The sequence below is a fragment of the Amphiura filiformis genome, chromosome 15 (genome assembly GCF_039555335.1).
Source record: "Amphiura filiformis chromosome 15, Afil_fr2py, whole genome shotgun sequence".
NCBI classification, from domain to species: Eukaryota; Metazoa; Echinodermata; class Ophiuroidea; order Amphilepidida; family Amphiuridae; genus Amphiura; species Amphiura filiformis.
Window position 1 is genome coordinate 18,753,029 of NC_092642.1, and position 25,058 is coordinate 18,778,086.

General features: G+C 35.2%; 1 protein-coding gene across 1 annotated transcript in view; it reads left to right on the forward strand.

Annotated features, from left to right (window-relative positions):
• Positions 1–25,058, forward strand: part of LOC140171355 (protein dead ringer homolog) — a 74,833-nt gene that overhangs the window by 15,156 nt on the left and 34,619 nt on the right. The window contains exon 3 of the mRNA XM_072194597.1: positions 15,158–15,230. Within this exon, the coding sequence (XP_072050698.1) occupies positions 15,158–15,230 (73 nt within the window). The remainder of the gene's footprint in view (positions 1–15,157; positions 15,231–25,058) is intronic.

Consider the following 25,058-nt stretch of genomic DNA (forward strand, 5'->3'; position numbering starts at 1 on the left):
ATACATGTATTAAAATATACAGTGTTGAGTTATAGTTTTATTTACACCCACAGAGATGTAGCTTTGATCCTGCATTTTAATAATTTTGTTTTCATATATATAAATAAATATAAATAATAGCCTTAACCCAAGTATTATTTTTAATTAAGTTTTTAATTGATTATTTCTGCTGGTAGGCATTTTGTTGCAAAATAAAATAAACCGTATTGGAAAAAATGGAGCCAGATTTTGACCACATCTGTAAAATATAATTTAAGTGCATGATGAATTGCAAAGATGGTTAGTGTGCTGATATTATAATCAGGCAGATTCAGGTTGCAAGTCCAGATTTTTTTGGGGGAGGGGGTATTAGGTGGCGTTGGTGGGATTCTAGAATTTTTGCCTTTTCACTTCTTTATTTATTTTTCTTTCTTCTCTTTCTCTAATTCCTCCTTCATTTCTATCATGGTCCTCTTTTTTTAATTTTTTTTTGTCTTTTCTTTTGTTTTGGAAAATTTTTGCTTGATTGCATCACATATTGCGGTCCAGAATGGATTTATTTGAGTCAACTTTCTGACTGGAACGTCATTCAAGTCAGTTTGTTTGATTAATGTAATATATGTCAGACATCCTGAATTATTAATACTTACAATGTGTTTTAATACTCGTAATAATGATGTAACAAACAGCATCTAACCTAATCAATATAAATATCATGTACATCTTCCTTTGGTTCTTGTCTCCTTCCAAGTTTCAGCAGCGGTAGATCAATTCTCTTTGGATGGCCCACCAGAGGTTGTTTAAATGTAACCCCAGAATACATTGCAGCCACTGATGGCATGTTTGAGAAACACATGGTTATTTTCAGAAAATATCACACTGGGCTCCTGCTGTGCATGGTCAAGGTTGTAAGCTATGTGTCTGCATGCATGCATGTGCAAGAAAACTTTGCTGGTTTCATCTTCTTTTCCCAAGCATTTAAAATATCTAAAATTGTTTTAAAAAAACACAACTTTTTAACTTTCTTGGTGGCAATGTATCCACAAACATTAGCCGTACCCAATTATCAATTCAAAACATAAAAGTCTCGATGAATATTCCACCAAAACTACTGGTTCTTATTTGTACATAAATTCGAATGTGAAATGGTGTTGAAATGGCTCCTTTATTACACTGCACATAAAACCATACTGCATGCTGGGATTACATTGAATCAACCTCTGATGGCCCACAGTGGATTTATTCGATCATCAATAATTTAGTAGTCATTACAAGCGATAAGACTTGGAAAAGATCGAATTGGCACACCCTATTCATGTGATGCGTGGATACAATTAATTGTTGATCGGATTCTTATCATTAGCTGTGTTCATTCATATATAGCTGCCTTATGAGCTCTTATGATGTTTTCAAAATTCAAAATGTCAACAGATTTCAAATTGACTAAATTGTGCCACATTTTGAGAATTGGTTGATTAGGGTTTGCCAACAACCAACCGTAGCTCAGGATACAGAAATCTTATGAAATTGAGCAAAAATGCATACATTTTGGTATTTGGTAACAAGAAAACCTGAATTCAAGTTTAAACCTGAAAATGTTCATGCCTGATATTGGTGCCTGCCAGTTGGGTGGGAGAACAAATAAAAATTTATCATTCTTGATATCAAATTGCCATATTTTAATTCACAAAGCTATATAAAATTGTATGTCATATTTCTGCTGGAGTTCAAGTTCTATAGCTCATTTGCATCAGCCCTGCAGGTTCCATGCAAAATCAGTCTAGTTTGGGCATATTTTACTCCAGCTCTAGTAAAGACCATCTGCATTTATAAGCTTGATTCGCCACTTCACGAGAGGCTGCGACAAAAAAAAAGTAATTTACAGCTTCTCGGGAAAGCATTGATGTATACTTCTATCAAATCATAGACCATTTAACAGTGTTTTAAATGGTCTATGATCAAATCAAAGTATCGTGAAGAATTGTACCCCACCGCCCTGTGCTTTCTGATAGAAACTTCACTGGCATACCCCCCAAAGTTGCTAAATCCAACTCTCCACAAAGTGAAGAAACCTGCTCTGAGAAGGAAATTTCTTCACAGAATTCGTAAAATTTCAGCTCAAATTTCTTGGCGGCCAGGGAAATCATGGCTGTGAAGTGGCATACACATCAAGCTTTATCCACAAGCAATCTTCCGGTGCTGAGGTGGTGGTCTCTGTACTATCCACATGCAATACTGTCTATGCTGAGGTGGTGGGCAGACCCGGGGGGGCAGACCCGGAAGTTTTTAAGTCACATTTCTTTTCCACTTAATTGGGAGATTTACGTTCTAAATTCATGTAAAACCACCCAAATATCCAGTATTGGGCACTTGAGAGTCGATCATCCCGCGGCCTGGCAAGCCAATTCGCCATGCCTTGGCACTAAAAAGTTTTGGCCACACTCAGTGGCGTAACTAGGGGGGGCAAGGGGGGCAACATGCCCCGGGCGATACCACTAGGGGCGCCAAATTATAATGCCGATGCCATTCCCACACCCTCGCGTCTTAGATATTCTCAGGTGGGGGTAGGTGCACCAATTTTGTTTCTTGCCCCAGGCGCTACCAACCCTAGTTACGCCACTGGCCACACTGACCATATTAACTTGTTTCCTAATCTGCCTTGATAGAAACTTATTTTACAAAGCAGCATCATATTCATTTCTCACTTCAAGTGGCAAGAAAGCCCCTCAGATGTAACATATGGGAGCGCAATAAATATATCCCATACCACTTGGACGTATTAAAATCTATCAAAAAACACAGCATTGAATCAATAATAACAGCATACTACACATGTACCGATGAATTGAAATCAATTGATAACATATGTTTGCAAAGAGATGCTAAGATGCCGATGTGATAGAGGATCAATATGACATCAATTGCTACCAAAAATCTTTGAAGTTAAGAGATGAAAATGAAAGAGGAATCAATGATAAACAAAATGTATCAAATAAATTTAGTATTAGATGATGAAAAGAACATAAGGACTGTTAACAAAAATGCTTGTGTGGTAAGTTGTCATTAACAACAGCTTCACTTATCACATGCACCACCATAGATCTTTTTAGGCACGGTGTAGATGGTAGCCCTACCACAGGGCCTTTTTGGGGCGCCCTCTACGGAGGCATCCCACAATATAGGCATGTTTTTGTGAGAAGCTTCTAATTTCACTCTTACTAGATTTACTCCGCAATTGTTTTGCTAAAGTTATGCCCTTGCTCAGAAATAAAACCACAATATGTTTGGATTTTATTTTATTATTGTTTTCTGTTATGCACAGGATAAAATGGTGTGCGTATATTCTTTGTTTAAAAGACAAAATTAATGGACTTGTAAAACACCAAATAATCCGCGACCTTTGTATGCCTTCAACCTGACCACCGTTTGTATTAAAACCCGATAGACGATGACATTTGACCATAAGATCAATGGCCTTTGTTTGCCAATTACCATAAACAAATATATATAGCGGTTATTGCCAGAGTTGTAATATGGTGGCACAATTGGGCGGCAAACTGTATGGAAACAACACGGCATATACTTTGACCATACACTAGGAGCGTGTTTCTACAGGCGCACCGCTAAGTTACCGCTAAATGGATAACGCTATCTTACCGTTATCTTACCGTTTAACCGGCTGTTTCCACAGACAGGTTTTTGCCGTTGGCGTGTTCATACCGATTTTAAAAGTGTATTTTGTCTTACCTTTTACGGTATATATGGCCAAAATCTTGCATCGTAGGCCTAGAAATAAATGCTAGAATGGATTGTTTAATGGTTGATTATTGCTAAATAATCACTTTTTTTGTTATATTTTGCAAATCAACAGAAAAGTTTTACATTTTACACAGTTTTTCACTATTTTGTAGCATTTACAAATTTCCGTGAGCAAACCCCGAATTCCGTGAGTTTTTCTGTTTTTCCGTATCATGGAGAAATTGTGGCTTTACATAATAGTTTGGACTTGTTATGTTGCCCAGGCTGTTATTAACGTTTTTGTCATGTCGTCTGTCCAATTAACATGTTGATTAACAGCCATTTTGTTTGATCTTGCTCAATAATCGGCAAGTTACCGCTTAGGTCTGTTTCCACAGAAAATCTACCCGCTTCGTCAACGGCAAAAACCTACTCCAACGAGGTTTCCGTTGGCGATGAAAAGGCGTTGGAAAAAGGCGTTGGAGGCTGTTTCCACAGGAGTGATTAGCGGTTCCATACCGTTTCCAAAACGGTATTTGGCTCTGTAGAAACACGCTCTAGGATCCACAACATGCTTATCTATCATGGGAACAGTTCTTAAACCTTGATGCTACCCAGTAATGTTTGCTTAATTAGATGTTATCTTAATTAGAGCTCTAGTAGGCCAAATGTTATTATTTGCATGGTATAATTGACTTGGAAAGTTTGTTTGCTGGGGAGTTATAGGCCTATATGTCAGAGTCAGGATGTAGGTATCATTATGCCTCAAATCACGAATTATTGTAAGCTTTAGTGCAGAGTAGGTTAGATATGAAAATGGAAAGTTACAACAAATGACTATACACCTGATTCGTGAACTGTGTCATTTTGAAAGACTCTTCCTCTTTATCCTTCATCTCTATTTGATTTTCAGTGTATTAGCAAGTAGATGATGTATATGTATCACAGACGTTATACATTTATAAAAACTTAACGTTTTCTATTGGTCAACATAGGCGTAGATCCCGGGTGGGGATAACCCCCCCCATATTTTGCCAGGGAGCTTACTTATTTGTGTCTTCTATACTATTCATCATACATGTATACCCCTGCATAACGAAATTCTACAATATTCAATATCCAAAGCAATATCCTCACTATAATAGGTCCCAAAAACAGAATTTTTCCCCACCCCACATAATCGCAAATTGACACGAAAGCTTCATTCCCATTTTTTTCATCCAAAACGGTCCTGTCATACATCTTCCCCAATCAAACACATTTCTCTTGCATTTGATCATTTCCTACTCTACCCTAGAAAAATCATTATAATACCAAATCTACACACCATGGAATTCACCATATCACGTCCAAGCACTATTCATCATATACCCCTGCATAACGAAATTCAACAATATTCAATATCCAAAGCAATCTCCTCACTACAATAGGTCCCAAAACAGAAATCCCCACCCCACATAATCGCAAATTGACACGAAAGCTTCAATCCCATTTATTTCATCCAAAACGGTCCTGTCATACACCTTCCCCAATCAAACACATTACTCTTCCCTAGAAAAATCATTATAATACCAAATCTACACACATTACTCTTCCCTAGAAAAATCATTATAATACCAAATCTACACACCATGGAATTCACCGTCACGTCGGCAAGCTCACATTGGGCGCCCCATTCCTTTTTTAAAGGAATTTTTATTTTCTTCTTCCTCTTACACGCTATACTCCGAGATACGCTATACCCCCTGGCTATACCCGAGAACTGCTTAACCCACAGGACAGCGGTTAGTGGGTTGTGAGCTGTCACTTAGTTTTTAGCAGTTCTCAGGATATAGCATGGTGTCTTGGAGTGTATAGTGTGAAAAAAAAGGCCCTGTGGTAGGGCTAGTAGATGGGGACCATTAGGGGTATGCGCCACAAACATTGGTCCCATTTTTGGCCATTTGGTATATCGTTGACCAATTTTGGTATATAGATGGGCCATTTTCGAAATTTGCCAAAACTTTTAGATAAAAGTTTAAAAACCTTTGACTTTTTGGTATATCCATACTCTCTTTTTATTACTTGCCATTTGTAATTGAAATATTTTTTGTTATATATTTGCTTTGTTATATTTGTAGCTTACTTTCATATTATATCATTATATTGCTTGCCTTTATTTTGTGGTTCTATAACTGTAATTTTCTTTTATTGCTTGCCTGCTTTTGTAAAACCATCACGTTTGAGTTTCAGCCTTTGGCCTTGTTTTGCTCTCCTTCTGACTGTTTTCTTAGGCGTGTTGGTTCTTTTAATGTTTTTTATGCTTGTATATTTTGTTGTAAAGCGCATTGAGGCTCTTCGTAATAATGCGCTATATTAAGTGTCTGTTTATTATTATTATTATTATATCGATGGATCCAAATTTCTTGGAAAATTGGTATATCATATGGATAGATGCACTTTTAAATTTTCCGCTGCATATTCTTACCCTACTATCAGTATCAGGCTATGTTGACGTATCTATGCTACCAAACAAATGTGCAGAAACTGAAAGTGGATGATTTTTATGATTTTCTGAATGAGGAAATTGCTGAATAGGCCGAGTACAGCAGCATGGCTTCAACGTAAGGGCAAGGTTGAAGTGACAAAAGGACAAAAATATTGTCACCATGGGATGCAGTGTGGAATCAAAATATTAAGTTAACAGAACAAAATCAAAATTGAGTTTATTTCAGCTTATTCGGTCAATAATCAAATACATTGTAGCATGAATCTGTGGCCAGCATCCAAGTTTATTTGTCATTTTAGCACCCCAAAAGTTCAAAGAAAATAAAAGGTGATAACATGACTTTGTAGTGACCCTGAAAATACGATAATTATAAACCAGCTTCTATACAAAATAGTGTCTGTATATTTTTTGTATAGAATAGAAGCATTTCTTTAGATTTCTTGTAAAGAAAATTTCAGGGGCTTAGCCATGCAGGGGGAGGGGTGCCTTTTGTTCAAAAAAGGTCCAAATTTGCCCATTTGTAGTAGCAAAATAAATTGGTTATGATGCTTTCTTGGCCAAAAAAATCCAAAAGGTTTTTCAAAATCCACCCACCCTACGCCCCTGAGAAAACTTAGTGCTATTTCCGCATCTTTTTCTACTCGTCAAATTTAAAATAGGTGAGTTAACATGGTTAAAGGGAAGTTCACAGATATCAACATATTGTGGCACATTGAAATAACATCAAAGGATATTAAACAACAATTAAAAGCCAAATTGCGGATGTGACTATGAAACTTGAGTTTCCTAGCCCCCCCCCCCCCAACATTTTTTCTCTCTCTATTTTTGCATTCTAATAATTGATCAATAATGCGTGTAATTTAAAAACTAATTTTTCACTTAAACTCTGCTTTACATGTTTAAAATGAAGTACCACAGTGGCATAATATTGCAAGTTATACATTATTTATATTTAGGCAACTACAGGTATATTAAACCAGTTAGAGATGTTACTTTATAATATTAAAGAAAGAATAAAAGGACTCAACTTTTTTTTTTTTTTTCCAAGTGAGACTATTTAAAACATAGACTTTCTGGCCTTAGGGTGCAAGCAAATCTCCCAGCTCTACCATGCATATAAACATAGAATTTTTCCCATCCTGTTGATATTTTGACCTAGTATGGCCCTTCCCTATTTTATTCAATTCGTAAGAAAAAAAGAAAAGAACTGTCCACAAATATATGAAGAGCCATTCGTGCATAATAGTTTTCCTTTTTATTGAAATCACTGAATTCAAGCCGCCAACGCCAATATATCAAGTTAATATCTGTGATGCTGTATGCCTGAGTGATAAAACACAGAGGACCTAGGGAAGAGTAAATCAACAATTTGGACTTGGATGATACATAAATAGTTGTTATTACGCAGCCAACTTTTTGGTGCGTGCCGATACCATTTCAAATTCACCCTGCCTTGCTTGGTCAAGCTTTGTTTCATTTAAGGTGATACTGATACTCCTTAGGTATTGCAGTGTTCTAAATCAGTAGTATTATAAGTACAGTGCCGCCGACAAGGGGTGTTAAGTGGGTGCATTACCCCTGGGCCTGGGGTCCTAGGGGCCTGTAAAAATAAAGAAAGCATACCTTAAAGGGTCATAAAAGCAAAGAAAAAAGACCTTAGGGAGCCCATAAAAAAGGGGGCCTGTGCGATCATCCTGGGCCTGTAATGGCTTTCGGCGGCACTGAATCAGTAAGTAAAATAAATCAATGTATTGTACCAGGAAATTTTTGGTAAAATACCGTAATTTACTATCAAATTTGATCAGTGAAATAAAGGACACCAAAGGAAAGGAAGTTTTTGAGATGTTGTAAGAACCAGGGCAGGGTTCAGATCCATCCAGCATGGACAGACAAAGTAAAAACAACAAAGTTTGTCCAATTTGACTGAAACTTTGTCTGGGTTGAGGTCAAGATGTTTATCCTATCATCTATAATGAGGATCCACATGATTTCATTGCCATGGCAACACAAATCAAAAATTGGTGTGAAAATGGCAGTATTTTATCATTTTAAAAGGCTAGATATAAAATAACTTTAGAGTGTTGGTCTATAAACATGTTACATAAATAAATAGCTTGCATGTTTTATTATTAAATAGACACTATTCAACTTCATATATACCGCGTGTTGCTGGTACATTTGATTCCCTTATTGTGCAGTTGAAAAATAACAATTTTTGATCAATTTTGCTCTTCCCAATTTGCCGTAACTTGGAAATGCTGTCACAAGTTTCTCAATAAATTTTCCAATTGATCTGATTGTTCATACCTTTGAAAAAAAAACATACGAGGGGTATCCAAAAGTTTTGAAATCACCCAGAAGTGAAAGAGCTATATCGATGAAATTTTGTCAGTGTAATCACTGGTCCTTATGTACATTATGATTCAAAAATGGTCTCATAAGTATGTTTACTTTCTTTAAAGGTTGCGCTAGATGGGCAGTAGGCGCATAACCTTTTCATGATAAGATCCTCCACTTTTTTGAGTTTTCTTCACTGTTGCTGCATTATCAGTGATGGACGTCCACTTCTTGGCTCACCTGTGAGGGACATGTGGCCAGTTTGGAAATTCCTTTTTCAAAAAGCAATTGTGCCATATGATGGGCAATCATCACCATAGATAGCTTTCATTTCATCATAGATTTCTAAGCATTGTAGGCCTAACCCTTCTAATGCAGGAACTTATCACGCTGCATGCCTCAATTTTCACCATCTTGCAGGTTATGTGCCTACTGCCTATCTAGCACCAACTGTAAAGAAAGTAAACATACTTATGAGACCATTTTTGGACCATAATGTACAAAAGGACCAGTAATTACACTGACAAAATTTCATCGATATAGCTCCTTCACTTCTGGGTGATTTCAAATACTTTTAGATACCCCCTTGTATATCATAAAACAAAGGTTTCCTTCAGACAATTACTTGGAATACATATTATATTAAACGAGATTGATCACTACCAGTATTCAGAATATCTTAATATAGTACTTTTGTCTTGATCAAAATTTGTAGTGAGTGTGATATTTTTAGGAGAATCATAAGGTTTCCTTCTTTCCTTCAGACAATGCTGTTTTACTTGGAATACATAATACTAAATGAGATTAATAGCTACTAGTATTCAGAATATCTTAATAAAGTACTTTACAGTGCACATCTGGCAATATGCAAATCAAATTGTAATTCATCCTACATCAAGTTCATAGCTATAAACTGAACTTACCTCTAGCACCTTAGTCCTTTTGAATGATACAATTTATTTAGATTGAATCAATGATAAACTTAACTGATGCAAATAGAGGGTATCTGTGTTCTATAAGCTGCATATCCTATCAACGACTGCTATACCTTGTTTACAACTTTCAAAAGAAGTACCTGCATGTGCAACCATGACTGTTTCAAAATAGCCCGCCAAGAGTCATGCAGGTAACTCCGAGGTCATGAATTGATTTGTTTTGAATAAGGAATACTACGGGAATCGGCGCCTTTTGTTAGAAGTCACACATGAGTGAAGTGGATAACCTCTAATCACCAGGCCCATTACTAGGATTTATTTAGGGGGGTGATTTTGAAAATGTAGACTGCTCGGTGGACTGGTGGGAAGGGGACTTATTTATTTATTTTCAAAATTTGGACCTTTTTTGACCAAAAAAAATGTGTATAAATTTGCAATGTGATCACAGATCCTGGTTGGAACTAGTTCCAGGATTTTTGATGTGATGTGGGTTTCAACATTAAAAAAACAATTTTGAATTCGGGTTGTAACTCAAAAACCATTTTACAAAATACAACCTTTGAAAAACTTTTCAATAATTTGACAAACTTATGCATTGGTCAGCGCCACTCTAATATATTGCAAGATGTACAGGGAAAAAACTTACAAAAGTCAAGCGATCCAATAAAGTTAGGACAACTGTCGGAAATGTTTGGATTGCTCATTGGTGCAAGAAGCGGGCAACAAGTGGCAGATTTTTGTTGTTTTTATAGCACTTTTCAATTTGTGTTAGTGTGTATCAAGCAAGTTCCCTTCTCTCATTTCAAACCAATTCAATAAAAATAGCGTAAAACTGAGTAGAAATCAAAAGTTATTGTATAACAGTAGGTTCAAATAAATCCCAGTAGGTTGCAGAATTTTCACACAAATGTATGCATGCCAGAACACACACATCGCAAAGTTATATCCCATTCTCAACAAGTTATAGGTTTATTTTTCAAAATTTTCTTTGGTATTCTGTTAGCTAATTTGCTCCAAAGCCAGCCTTTAATTTTCCATCCAATAGAAGCAAAAATGAAGAAAAGAAAACCATGGCTTTGTATATTTTGCCGGTTTACTCCGTGTCGGTGTAAAATATACAGCAAATTAACTATACTGTCTACTGACGTGACATTGTCAGAAAACATGCTGGAACTATGCCTGTTTTTGGCTCTTTTTACAATAAATTAGTGAAATAGTGAACTTTTTCTTTCATCTCCAGTTTTAGTACTAAATGAATGATTAGGATTGAGCTATTTTTTATTTGGCAGAACTTGATAATATTATTTTAATTCCTGTATTTTTGCTGGAACTGGAGTTTAAGCCCAGTCAAAAAATGAAAATACAAAAAAAATAAATAAAAAATAAAATAGATGTATTCAATGTTAACCTGTACCACAACATATTTAAGCTATTAGTGGGTTTTTAGCGGGTTCGCCGTCGGACAAGTTTAGAACTGTCAAGCTTTCGTCAGGAGTAGCTCTGACTTCTATGAATTCCCGTCGTAAAAGCCTATCCCACAATTTTATATTTAAGCTACATCATCCGTTTATTGAGATATCTGGCGCCTGTTTGTCGGAGCGTAATGTTGTATTTAATGTTATTATTTTAAACAGGTAAGAAGTTGAAGAGAAAATTAAAGGGACAGATTGGAAGTTTTCTGTACAAATTGGTTTTTTTTCTTCAAAATTGCTCAACAAGCATTGGGCTATTCTAGTTGAAATCCATACAACCCCTATGGGAGACATAATCCTCTTTCCATGCGACTGGGGAAAATCTTACCAAAAAAGGGGGTCATTCGGTGAAAATTTTGGGTTAAATATAAAAGTTAATATAAAATTGTCAAAAATGTTGAAAAATGTGAAAATATTGAAAAATTTGAAGAAAAATAATGAAAAAAACAGGGTCATTCAGTGAAAGATTATCAGAAAATTTCTCAAAAGTTTTGAAAAGGGGGGGTGTCTTTTGGTGACAAGAAAATAAAAAGGGGATCATTGCGTGAGAGGGAGTTCAGTAAAACAAAAAGAGGGTCATTGGGTGGGAGGGAGTTGAAAAAGCGAGTTAATGTGGCTGCACATCCCCATCACCCATTTTAGTGATTGCCCCCCCCTCCTGGGTACATCTATATATACTTTTATCATACTTTTTTGCATAACAGCTTTTGTCTTCTAATAGGGACATTATAAAACCTTTACCTTAGATCAAGCTGCAAACTGTTTGGCTTAAATCAGTCATTATCAGGTTGCTAAAATCTGAATTTATTTCTGTGTTCTGGTATTGCAATTCACTGACTGTCCCTTTAAAAAAGTTGAATAAACCGCTCCAACCTTCAACTTGTATATGAAAAAAAGTTGAATAAACGCCAAACCTTAAACTTGTATACATGTGAAAGTACCTACATAGATCATGAATTGGTTACCGTGACCCATGGATAATTGCAACAAAAGATAGAGTTGATCACATTAATAATATTAATTCTATCATGTGTATCAAATTGGTATCATGTTGATGAAACATTTTCCAGCAATACTGTAACCCCATAATGCATTGCAAGAAATGCTTCATGATAGGCAGGGTTGTTTGATTTAAATCACGTCGATTTAAATCATGTAAAAACATATTTTGAATTTTTGTAAATACCTGATAGTATTGTGCATGTGTCTAGCATTCCACTGGTCTCTTTTGAACTTATTATGGGGTATAGCAGTTATTGGAATTAAAAAAAAAAAAAAATCAATTTAAATTAATAAAATCCCTCTCCGTTTTTCCACAACACCGAGTGGAAATGCACTGTTTTGTGGGAAATTTTATTCTTCCTGTGACAAAATAGCCATGCATTGATTATACCCATCCACATTTATATAACTCTTATAAATAGTCGGTATCGTACCATACCTTTTTGGTCTGCTAATTATTGCAAAGGTCCGAAAAATATATGAAAGGAATACTTTCAAGTTCACTGAGAATCAGTGATTTGAGTCTTTCAAAAGATTATGAAAAAAAAATAATAGAATGAAATTAATTTTCCTTCCAACTAAACACAATTCTAAGACATTCTAGGACTCACCAGGTGTCTAATTAAAGATGCAAATGTAAAATCCCGTTTACATTGGGCAAAAGTCATAAGTTTGAATCAACTTCACAAAAGTCGAAGTGGAAGTCAACTCAAGGTAAAGTCGTAGTGAATTACATCAGTCATATTTCCAATGATAACTTCAGTCAACCTAAGTCGTCATTTGAATAAGTTTCAATTCATCATGACTTTTTGCCAATGTAAGCAAATCACGCTGTTGAATTTGTATTCACTTGTTAAACAAGTTACCCCTGCCCCTGGCTGATGCACCCCTTGCCAAACCGAAAAAGATCCACTTTTTTCTGTAAAAAAAAATAAAAACCAGCACTGTTTTAAAGAAAAAATTCACAAAAAGTTGTTTCAGGAAAAACATTGAAATTATTCTTTTAGAAGGACAAATTCATAAGTGATCCAGTTTTTAGCTCCCCCCCATTAAATTCTGGGTATGGGCCTGCAACCCTGCATGTGACATGATTCCAGACACACAGGAGGGTAGCGTCATATGGGCACAGAGGGGCACAACGATCTGAAAATTAAGAAAATCCCACATGAAAATTGCCGAAAATCACTTGTGCCTCCCCCATTAGCCCCAATGCCAACCCAATCATGGTTGGTGCCCCCCTATGATGACTCGTGCTACACCATTGTAGACACATGTCAACTGCCAGTTCATTTTAGAAATGTAGGCAGTCCCATTCACTATGCTTCAGGAATTTTTTTCCAACTGCATTTCCCCAATGTCCATGGTAGACTGCACCCATATACCCATAATTTCACAGGCTGTGGAGCAGACTAGGACCTATTAAGGTGCCAACCAAAATACCAAGGTTTGCCACTTTTAATCAAGACTGAATTGATCTTCAGATTATATTTGTGTCTTTTTAATTATCCAAAGTTAAATCGGCAAAGGAAGTGATATGAAAACCAGTGCAATGCCTGATTAACTCGTTCCTGTATGAAATCATAGAAGTGTGACTGACAAGTCAATTGTATGGCTCATAGCCACTGGGCATTGGCAACTTTTTCTTTATTTGTTTAAAAATCCCAACATTTATATATTTAGTGAACTTGACTTAATAATATTGATTTAAACTGGGAATTATTATGTTTTCAGATACAGATCCGCTAAGGGTCTAAGGGATGCACCATTTCACGGGGGGGGCTGTAATTACATAAAAACAAAAAATTAACCCATCAACACTTTAAAAAAAATCTTTTCTCCAACATAATTTAAGGTTAGCAAGTATTTTAAACTATTGTGATTTAGTGATTCACAGCATTGTGTGAATGGTAGAGAGCTTTGGCAAAAATTGCATTGATCATTTCATAGCGAGTGTGTAGAAAAAAAATCAAATATCACAAATATACTTTTGTAGGTCCTGTGGTTCTTTAGTTATGTTGTAAATAGGGCTGAAACAACAACACTTTTGTAAAACGTACATACGGTAATAACTCATTCATACATACTCACGATATAACGACGTTTCTGATTGGATTTGCGCCCATTTTTGCTGGTCATAAATACCGTTTATGACCAGTACGCAGGAGCATAAACAAGCTAAATCACGCAGCGTTGGAACCCAATTAACACGATCCACGATTTGCTTGTGTTGCTTACACGCGCATGTCACTGCGCCCATCTCACGCGGAGCGCAAAAGATGACGCGTATCACGCGTTGACTCCCGGCCGTTGACCTCATGAGCCGAGCTGCTTCCTGCAAGTAGGCCTACTCATTTTCTTCCAATTTATGAAGGAAAACGGTATGGAAATGTTATTTAAACTTGTAAACCCTTATTATTATGCCCTCAATCCTATGAATGAACCCCTAATTCACAACAATAAATCAAGCAAGTTTATGATTTGTAGAATGAACTTATGCAAAATAATATGGTTTAGATGGAGTTTGTCAAAATTGCCATGGAATTGGCAAATTTCCATTTTGAATCTTGATTCTGTCAATGCTTTGTGTGCTTGCCTAGTAGGGTAATAGTTTTTCTCAAAATATCAAGATCTGGGCTTGTTTTAGTCATTTTGATGCATTTTTTCATGCTGATTCCAAATATGGCCATGACAAAATTGGAAATTGTTGTCGACACCCATGTGTAGAGGGTTAACTTAGAGTCCGAAGTTTTCCATTTTACGGAAAACGGAAGGAAATCGTGGAATTGGAGGTACAACACAGAAAATGATATTTTTGTATGATGTGACAAAATTTTTAAAAGATAAGAGATATATATGTTAAAAACAATCATGAGTTGTGTATATCAATTTTTATGAAAAAATACTGTTTAATAATACCGAAATAAAGGTATATATTTACCAAGGCATTAGCGGATTAGCCCCTTATATTCCTCCAAACATCCTAATAGTCAGCCTATTACCGTGAGAATATTCCAATCAGAGCATATTGATCGAGATATTGAACATTTTATTGTGATATTAATATCATTGTTTATACATTTTAAGCTTTATTCATGACACAGATTTTACAAATTTTACAACACGGATTACAATACGGAAAATGGTTTTAGAAAACGGTAAACTTGGGACTCTAGGTTAACTGTTCTGTGTTTTCTTTCTATTTTCAGCTGTATGAGTTATCTGATGATCCACACAGAAAGGAATTCCTAGATGACTTATTTTCCTTCATGCAAAAGAGAGGTAAGCATTATGTCCATAAATTGAAAGTTAGGAGTTGAGTTGTAGAGGTGATGGGGGCACTTAATTCAAATGTTCCCCCGGAAAACCCTTGTTTTTGGATTGCGCAGCTCCGAAAGCCCCTGAATTTTTAACAGAGTGCTGAATGACCCTTGATATTGATCATTTCAGGTCTAAACGACCCCTGAATTGCTCATTCCTCACATTTAGTTTTTGCCAGACAATTTTCAACCAGGCCAAGAAAGTCCCTTTCCTTGATTTTGATCGTTCACATCCCTGAAAGACCCTTTTTTACTGGCACACCATCAGCGCCCGCACCATCAGCTCCCAAAGACCCACCATCTCCAAATTCTGTGGAAACATGCCTACAAAAAAATTGATGAGGTGCCCCCTCCTTCAAAGCTTTTTATTTTTTGAATGAATAACAGTGGTGTAGCTAGGGGTTGTGGCACCCACCCAGGGCTAAGGATACATAATGGCACCCCATTTTTGAAACAATTGCACATGGAGTGTGCTAAAATTTGGACAATGAGAGCCTACCACTAATGAATTTTGATTATAATGAAATTGAATACCGGTCTTAAAATGATCTCTCAAATGTTTATGCGAAAAATTTGACTTCCACCACTTGAAGGGGTGCAGAATTGATGCTGAATTGGTCAGGGCACGGACCCCCAGCCCCCCTCCCCACACCACTGATGAATAATAAAAAAGAAAGGCAAGATAGAAGGTTGAGGTGGGCAGTGGTGGGTGGGGGCAGGCTTGATCCCCTTCCTGATACTAAATATGCGCATATCAAAATAATTATGTTTTGCAAAGACCTGTAAATTTTCTGCTGGTACATGTAATCAGCACAATGAACACACTATTTATAGATATTGAATTTTATTTATGATATCAACTGCTATCACTGACAAATCAATAGTGGAAGACAATCAGCTATTCACCACTTTGCACACTGATGAAGTGTGTGATTATTAAACTGTGTAATTAAATAAAATTGTAACATCTTTATTGATAAGCTCTAATTATTGATTCCAGCTGTCGTGATGGATTGAAATGTATCAAGTCTTTAATTGATGGAATACAATAGACAAGATAGAAGAAATATAGCAGATGTTTATTATTAACAAAGATATGATGAGAAGACAATGTAATCAGAACAAAAGATATTTGTAAGGTAGTTTCTACTAAAATAAGTCTGTCCGTTATAAATTACGGTAGTCAGTCTGTCATGTGGAATTTAATATTGATTTCAGTGTTTTGTAGAGCGGTAGGGATATTTCTTTAAATTATTATCAAAGAATATCAGTAAGGTTGGCCTAGCTTTCTTTTCTTCTTCTCTTCTCTTCTCTTCTCTTCTCTTCTCTTCTCTTCTCTTCTCTTCTCTTCTCTTCTCTTCTCTTCTCTTCTCTTCTCTTCTCTTCTCTTCTCTTCTCTCTCTTCTCTTCTCTTCTCTTCTCTTCTCTTCTCTTCTCTTCTCTCTCTTCCCTTCCCTTCCCTTCCCTTTCCTTTCCTTTCCTGTCCTGTCCTGTCCTTTCCTTTCCCTTTCTTTCTTTCTTTCTTTCTTTCTTTCTTTCTTTCTTTCTTTCTTTCTTTCTTTCTTTCTTTCTTTCTTTCTTTCTTTCTTTCTTTCTTTCTTTCTTTCTTTCTTTCTTTTTCTTTCTTTCTTTCTTTCTTTCAGGTTATTTATAACTTTATATTTTTTGCTCCCTATAGGCCTATCGTTCTTTCATTTGGTTGTTCGTTGATTGTTCTCAACAGTTAAAAAAAAATTGTATAATTTGTCATTGTTTCATATAAATTTCATTCTCACATCAAATTTCATTCTCACATCAAATTGGTCATAATTAAAATTGGCTTAGACAACTCAATTATTTTGAAATAATTCAGACCAATCCCATTCTTGTAACATGTATTATTAAAACAAAAAAAAGTAATATTGCATTGCAGTATCATAATTATCTTTTGTTTCCAAATGAGGTGGGTGGGGTCAGATTCTTTGTGTCCCAAATATATTGTTATGCCTCAGATGCGTACTAAGTCATGTGTAAATTGGACGTAAATGGACATTGAAGAAGTTAATATAAATAATGTTTAATTTTTCATGGAAAGTTGATTTTATTATAATTGTTTAATTGGTGTCATGTCAGTGACTTTTGTGAGAGGTTAATAAGTATAAATAATATCCATCTGTGTTTTTCTCACAGTGGAGTCTGAAAGTGATGCATGGGTCTTCTTGTCATGGTTGACGGAAATCAATTACTGAAAATCAGATCAACAATAACAACAGATCTTTGTGTATTGTGTGAATTATGGACAAAATCATTAGGAGCTAATTTGACCATACGAAATATAATAGCTTTTTAACGGTTTGTTTTAGGAACAAATAGGAGCTAATTTGACCATAAAGAAATATATAGCTTTTTAATGATTTGGTGGGGTTTTTTTTTTTTTTTATATCTGTAAACAAGTAGAAACAAACAACGAGAGACTTGGATAAATTGGAGTGCAATAATGCATTTATTCTAGAATCTCTGCAATGCAATATTACCGGTAATCACATATTAGTACTTCTCCCACTATTTCGCCATTGACATGTTGACTAGAAACCTGGGGCCCAGGGGGTTACTCAAGTTTAGCTTTGGTAGTGGTGTGCCGCTGAGAATTTGAAAGTGGACCCATCAATATACCAATTTTACAAGAAATTTGGACCCATCGATGTACCAAAAGTCACAAGTTTCGGCTGAATATGACCCAAATGTCTTAGTTTTTACAAATTTTCCCAAAATTTCAAAAATTGTGAGGGAAAATTGAGCTATTTTCAAAAAAAAATTGATATACCAAAAGGCCAAAAATGCTACCCATGTTTGCAGCACATCCTTCTTATCTTCAACAAAAACCATTATTAGGCCAAAAAACATTGTTTTGTTGTTCATAATGGGATAGGTGTGGGTGGTTACTAACTATATTGCTAGTAAACTTTCCAATGAAGCATATGTGAATGGGAATATACCACAATTATTTGCCTTCATTCATGTTATAAATCAGTTAAGTTTGAACTGACTATCTTATTAATAATAATAAATCATAACAAAAAATGCTAACATTCTGAAATAATAATAAATATGAAAAAGAGCTTTTGTGGTTTTGACCTGGAATTTCAAAATTAGGGTATGTATTCTTTTGCAGTTTTCAACTTTTTGGGCCTGGGAATTGGTAATTGGATGCATAAGGCCTAAAAAAGAAAATTGTTTGATTGGCATAGCATACAAAAATTAGGGTAGGTAGGATTTTTAAAGCTTAAAATTGCATTGGATAAAGACCTTGGAACTTTTTTTGTTCCTTTTTTAAAATTCAATTTACTTTTTATTTATTTACTTATTTATTTTTTTCCAAAAACAACAACAACAACAAGAAAAAACTCTAGGGTCTGGCCTAATTTTAGGATCGGTTGGGTTATTACGCCAATCAAACAATTTATTTTTTAGGCCTAAGTTTGTGTTCATATAATAGGCTTTCATCTTGAATTTGTAAGACTGACACCTGTATTACATTGAACCACTTACCTATCTACTCATCTGTGGTGTCATCATTGTTAATATTACATGACCCCCTACTAGGGGCACAACTTGGCAAGTACTGAATAAGTGGATTGGAACCCCAAATTAAATACATTAAATTAAGCAAGAAAAGCAGCTTAAATGTGTTCAAATGACATAAGTGATGTTATCAAATCATTCATGCTTAACATCCAACACCTGCAAAAATAATGCCTAGATCATACCATAGACCATTTAAATGGTCTATGATCATACTGGGTGAGTCTCCCATGCATGCTTCAGTACTATGTACCTAATATTTAGGAGTAATTTTTGCTCAAAAATTACAAATTGTGCTCCTATCAGTGACGGAAAAATATCCTTTTCTTACAATAGGAGGTTTAAATATTTTGACTAGTTACTTATTATGTTGTCAAAGAAAACCTGAAAAGAATGATTTTGAGATCATGAATATGATTAAAATGACTATTTTAGGATGAAATTTTAACATGCAATGATTTTTTATCCTGCATTATTTTTATTGACTTACCACACCTCGGACATGTCAGAAAAAGTCACTACAGGTTATGCGGAAACACCTCACTGGCAATTTTTTACGGGAGTATGTGCTTTCATAATACTAGGGTTGTAGTACCAAATTTGAAGAATTGCATTAATTATGTTTCATTCACGAACTATACTTTATGCTTCATTAATTGGTGGCAGTTAAATTTAGTTTGAAACCTCCAAATTTAAAGAATATTGTGGCAAATTAGACACCAATTAAGATGTCTGAACTGAACTACTAAAATTGGTGTTGTACCACCACCAGTTTATAGTTGTATTGAAGAACCATACAATGCATTTTAATGAGGACCAATTTCTCACTTGAGGTTCAGTAGATTATTTCAAGAGTTAATGGTATTCGGTCATTCACATGGTTCAGTTTGCAGAAAGACTTTATACCAAAACCCTTATCTGGCCACTTTGTTCTTGGCAGTTTTTATTGTAAGAATATTAAGTGTCTCTTTTCATTTTCATTATTTGATTAAGGGGTGGCTTGGATTTGAGAGTTATTAATATGGGGAGTTGAGGGTTTTTTTCTTAGGAGGTTAAAACTCAAGTTTGCTAAACATGAGTTATGACCAACCATAGAATTATTTGCTTTGGTTTGAGATTCAATGTCAACACAGATGATTAAAGTAGGCACTTTATATTTATATTTGTATATCCTTGAGGGTAAATTCCTAGGAAAATTTGCCCCACCCACTACAAAAAGTCCCTCTGAAAATAGTCTACTTTTTAGGGTAAACACAGTAAAGAAGGCAACTAAAAAAAAAAAGAAGAAGAAAGAAAGGACCATTGTTCAAAATAGCCCCCAATGGTAATGTTTAGTGGGGTGGACTGAATTCCACTTTTTGCATGCAATTTTTTTTTTTTTTTGGGGGGTAATAAGTTATATACCCCCCCCTATGTAAAAAAAAATCCTGCATTCTGGCATGTGCAAAGGGAATTGGAGTTGATATTTAGGTGCACAAAGTTCTGGCATTTTGGGGGAGGGGGTTACACATGATTCACAGCCCAAAATGCCTATGAAAGGAGGAATGTTGCAAATAAATTGGTTGCCTTTTATCATTCTAATGAACCTCGTTGACATTTTATTTGATGGCTTCTAACCCTTCTTGTCATATTCAGGTGTTAGGTGATACTCTTGAGAAGATCTATCCACTTTCACTATGAAAACAAAATTCACAAGACAAGTGTGCTAAAAGCAAGCAAATAGTATGGTATGGGCAAGGAGTGTTTGTACTAGGTGAGATTTCGCCTAATGAAAGCTTTAATTCCTTTTAAATACTTGATGTGTTTCATTTGAGATTTTACAGGCCTATATTTGTGTTGTTTCTTTGGATTTTAAGCAAGTGTTTTGCCATTCTCGTTTTAATTTCATCATGGAGTATTTACCTGCTGTTTGCTGGGACAGTTTAGGAAATGATTCTACATAGGTGCATGGAGCAAACGATCGAACGAACGAACGAATGGATGAATGAACAACAAACAATAAAACAAGTCAACACCCAATTCATGTCAGCATCAGTATCATTGTTAACATCACCATCAATAAGCCAACAATCATCCTCATCCTCATCCTCATCAAGTTCATGGCCAACTTCAAAATTTTTATGTCTCATAATATCAGCAAGGAAAAAAAGTCTGTAACTTTCTTGGCTGGCATGTCGTCATGGAAACCAACAATTTTGTTGACGTCAACGACAAGTAATCATTCTAATTAAAGCATTAGATAATATTACAGGCTTTCATTTTAAGTGGTCTGTTCTGGTTGGTTACTTAAAAAAAAAGTTACATTATTAAATATACACATTGATAGTTGTAGCATTATTAACAAGCAACCTATATGGAGATATTTTAGATTGATTAATTACACAAATACCATAATTGCAGGCAACATTCATGCCCAGATGCTCTGAAAAGTTATTGTTCTTTGCAGCACAAACTTATATTAGAATGAATGTAAACTCTCGACCTCGCAAGCTTAATACACATACACGTGTCATAAGTGTAATTATCAAAAACAAAAGCCATCATTGTTTTTTTTATCTCTGCGAATATGCAACAATTACTAGTAATTTTCAGTATGATATCATAATCATGATTCACATTACACCTTGGTGATGCAAGATGCACACGTCCCGCACGTGACTAGTCTCATCTTGTGCATATGTGCGCGCTGGATGGTGATCTTTGATATTATATAATTATTGTTTTAGTCTAATTAATTGCCTGATAAACACAATACAATTCATCACCAGTCTGGTCATATCCCTGCCATGTAATCATGAAACAAAAGCTATATAATCGTAATTGTATTCTAACGAAGCGAGCAAATTAGACTATGCAACCAAAATGAAGCCATGATATTGGTTGATTTTACCTTAACTGATGAAGAGGAAAGAAATAATTGAAGATGGGCTTGGTTGACTAACTCTAAACTAGACTTAATGGTAAAGGATAATAATAACAGACGATGCAATATAATTGTTTAATTAGATAATGGCATTGTTTTACATGCCTGCACATAGACGTTAGTTCAAAGAAAATAAAATGAATTCATAAAGGCGAAAAAATTAATGGGTTTGTTTATTAGCTGTTTATTTTGTTAGATATATTTTAAGTAGGGTTAAATGCATGTCAGTACAGCTCACTTTTGAAAATTAAAATCCACTGGATCAGGTTGATATTTGTTAGGACTGGTAAGTGCAAGCCTTTTTAGTATGATGTGTAAAGTTACAGAAACAAAGCCGTAGACGTGGAACTGCACCCAGTGTTATTGTTAATGTTAGAAAAGTAAAATAAAAGATTTTTTTATAGAACACGTTTATAGGTGCTATACCACAGGGGTGCTATACGTAGAGTCCGAAGTTTACTGTTTTCTAAAATCCATTTTCCGTGTTGTAATCCGTGTTGTAAAATTTGTAAATCCGTGCCATGAATAAAGCTTAAAATGTATAAACAACAATATTAATATCACAATAAAGTGTTCAATATCGCGATCAATATGCTCCGATTGGAATATTCTCACGACTATTACGATGTTTGGAGAGATATAGGGGGTTCATATATTGATAATATACCTTTATTTCGGTGTTATTAAACAGTATTTTTATCATAAAAATTTACATACACAACTCATGATTGTTTTTAACATTTATTTCTCTAATTTTTTAACAATTTTTGTCACATCATACAAAAATGTCACTTTCCGTGTTGTACCTCTGATTCTGTGATTTTCTTCCGTTTTCGGTACGGAAAACTTCGGACTCTAGCTATACGTTAGGATGATAATGAACAAAGAAAAATATGCCTGACACACCCAACAAGCAATGGGCAACTCTTAACCTTTGTGATAACAATTAAAAGACTTTATATTCTCTATATAACATAGGCAGAGGTGCAGTATTTTAGTATTTAACATTAGCTTTGGACATTTATTTATTTTCTTTATTTTCTACCTGGCTTACCCGGTTGAAAATAAGTAAATAATTAAATATCCAAAGCTAACGCTAAATATATGCGTCTCCTCCTAATGATATAGCCTGATGCCTCAACAATTTGATACACAAAGACATGAACACTCTCTATGAAGTGTGAAGAAGGTCATCAAAGGAAAATATGTGAAATTAGCATAAATTAAGAAGCTAAAAAGTAAACTCTACTGTCTGGACTGGATGATTACATTACAGATTTGTGTTACTGTCAATCAGGGAACATACATTATTCTTTAATGCAAGGTTCTTTTTGATTCTATTCAAGCCTTTTTCATTCCATGAGTTGATACATGGATTGATTTTATGTCAGGTACTTCATCTCTTTAACACCAGCAATTTGAAGCCTAAAAGTGAAAAGGCAGATCTTTGCCAGGGATCTTTGTAAACCAAAACTGCACCTGATCTTAATTTGTTTGTCTAATTATTAATACAAGTGTCTCTATTATGGAACTTGCATACAACCTCTGAATTTCTTACAGCGATGCCAATTTGCTAACCCTCTGCCAGTACAAAAATCAGCTTGTATTTTAAAAACTACACAGATGCAGAAAAGATTCAAATTGAGGAGTTTGCAATCCGGGTTTCAATACTATAGCAGGCCCATATCTGCATTTTAGAATCTGTGCAGCAGGGTGTCAATTCCTTATAGTAAAGTCCCTGCTCTGAAGAATGTGTTTTATTTAAAAGCAATATCTCAAACCTGCAAAGATTCAGTTTAACCAACGATGTAACTCATTTAGCTTGTGTGATCAATTAAGAAATCAATCAATGCTCTGTTTCTGATAATACCACAACAATCAACTCTTCTTAATGAAAGAATGAGTGGTATCATTTGATATTGAAAGAGAAATTTCAATCAATGAAAACCCTCCAATTTGTGTCAGAGAACAGGAAATTGAAAATGACATGGAATTAATTGACCAATTTGTAATCAGTGTTTAATTACCTCGGGCATCAGGAAATCAAGTAAAGTGTATAAGTGTTGCCAGATTGGGCATAAAACACAATTTTGGGGTATTTTGAATTAATTTTGGACAACTAGCTTGAACATTATACGAAATATTTAAAACAAAGATTGATTCTTCATGAAATGGATTTGAGAATAGATAGCTAAATTATTGAATATAGTGTTCTTTTAATGAGATTTGAAATGAAGGTGGAGTTTCATTGACAGCAATTTGAAAAAGGCTGAAGGCACCATAATATTACATATTACATATAGGCCTACTTACAAAAAGAAAATGGGGTTATTCTAAAATTTAAATTTTTGAATTTAAAATTACTCAAAAAGAGGTCAGTGGTAGATATACAGCAGAACAACAGTAGGGGCTGTGAGCCTGTTGGGTGAGAGAAGGCTGACAAAAAGGGGGAGGGGAGGTAAATGCAGTTTTTCACCTGTTTTCAGTGGGAGCTTCTAGAGACCATGGGCTTCATGATAAGTGGCAACTGTGATTCTCTCTCTTATTAATTTGACTTGAGACCTCATTACTATGAGTGATTCCATCACTAATTTACCTATTATGTCATATCATTTTATTATTCATCAGCTTCTTATTGATTTCATCAGCTTTCTTCGTCTGTAGTTTGATTGTTTTCAGCAATGTTATGCAAACAGTATTACTGTCTTCATTTTGGTTATGAATTTGTTTGGTAAAAAGAAGTTGTGTAGTTTCATCTAGGTTAATTAATTGATTGATTATTTGTTGTTGTATAGTAATATTGTTGATTGATTGATTGAGCTACTAGTGGCTCAGTGGTCACCGGGATTTTTGGTTAAAAAAACCACTTGTCATGCTTGTTGCATCATTGTACCCAATCTTCTCAGCTTGTAACTTGGAGTATCTTCCTTTGTCTGATATGATGCAATCAATGTAAGTGAGTCATTTGTGCAGAAAGTTGATTCCTTTTGGTCATTCAGTATTCTAGTTTATTTCAAACAAAGCAGCTGAAAGGAGTATCCCATTATAAAAAAAAGCGCAGTGATTTATAGTGCGCTACGCACAGGCACAACGCCTAGACGTCGATCCACAAGCCTCAGCACACTTGACAGGTTGTCGCTGACCACTACGGCCCACATCATTCCACAAACCAATTTAAACAACAAATCAGGGACTTTGCTGCTTCAAGAGCGCACACCCTAGACATTCCACAAATAACCATCGCAACCAGGATCAGCTCCCGAGTTTCGTACGGGTTACAACGAGACAAATTAGCAGTGAGTTCCT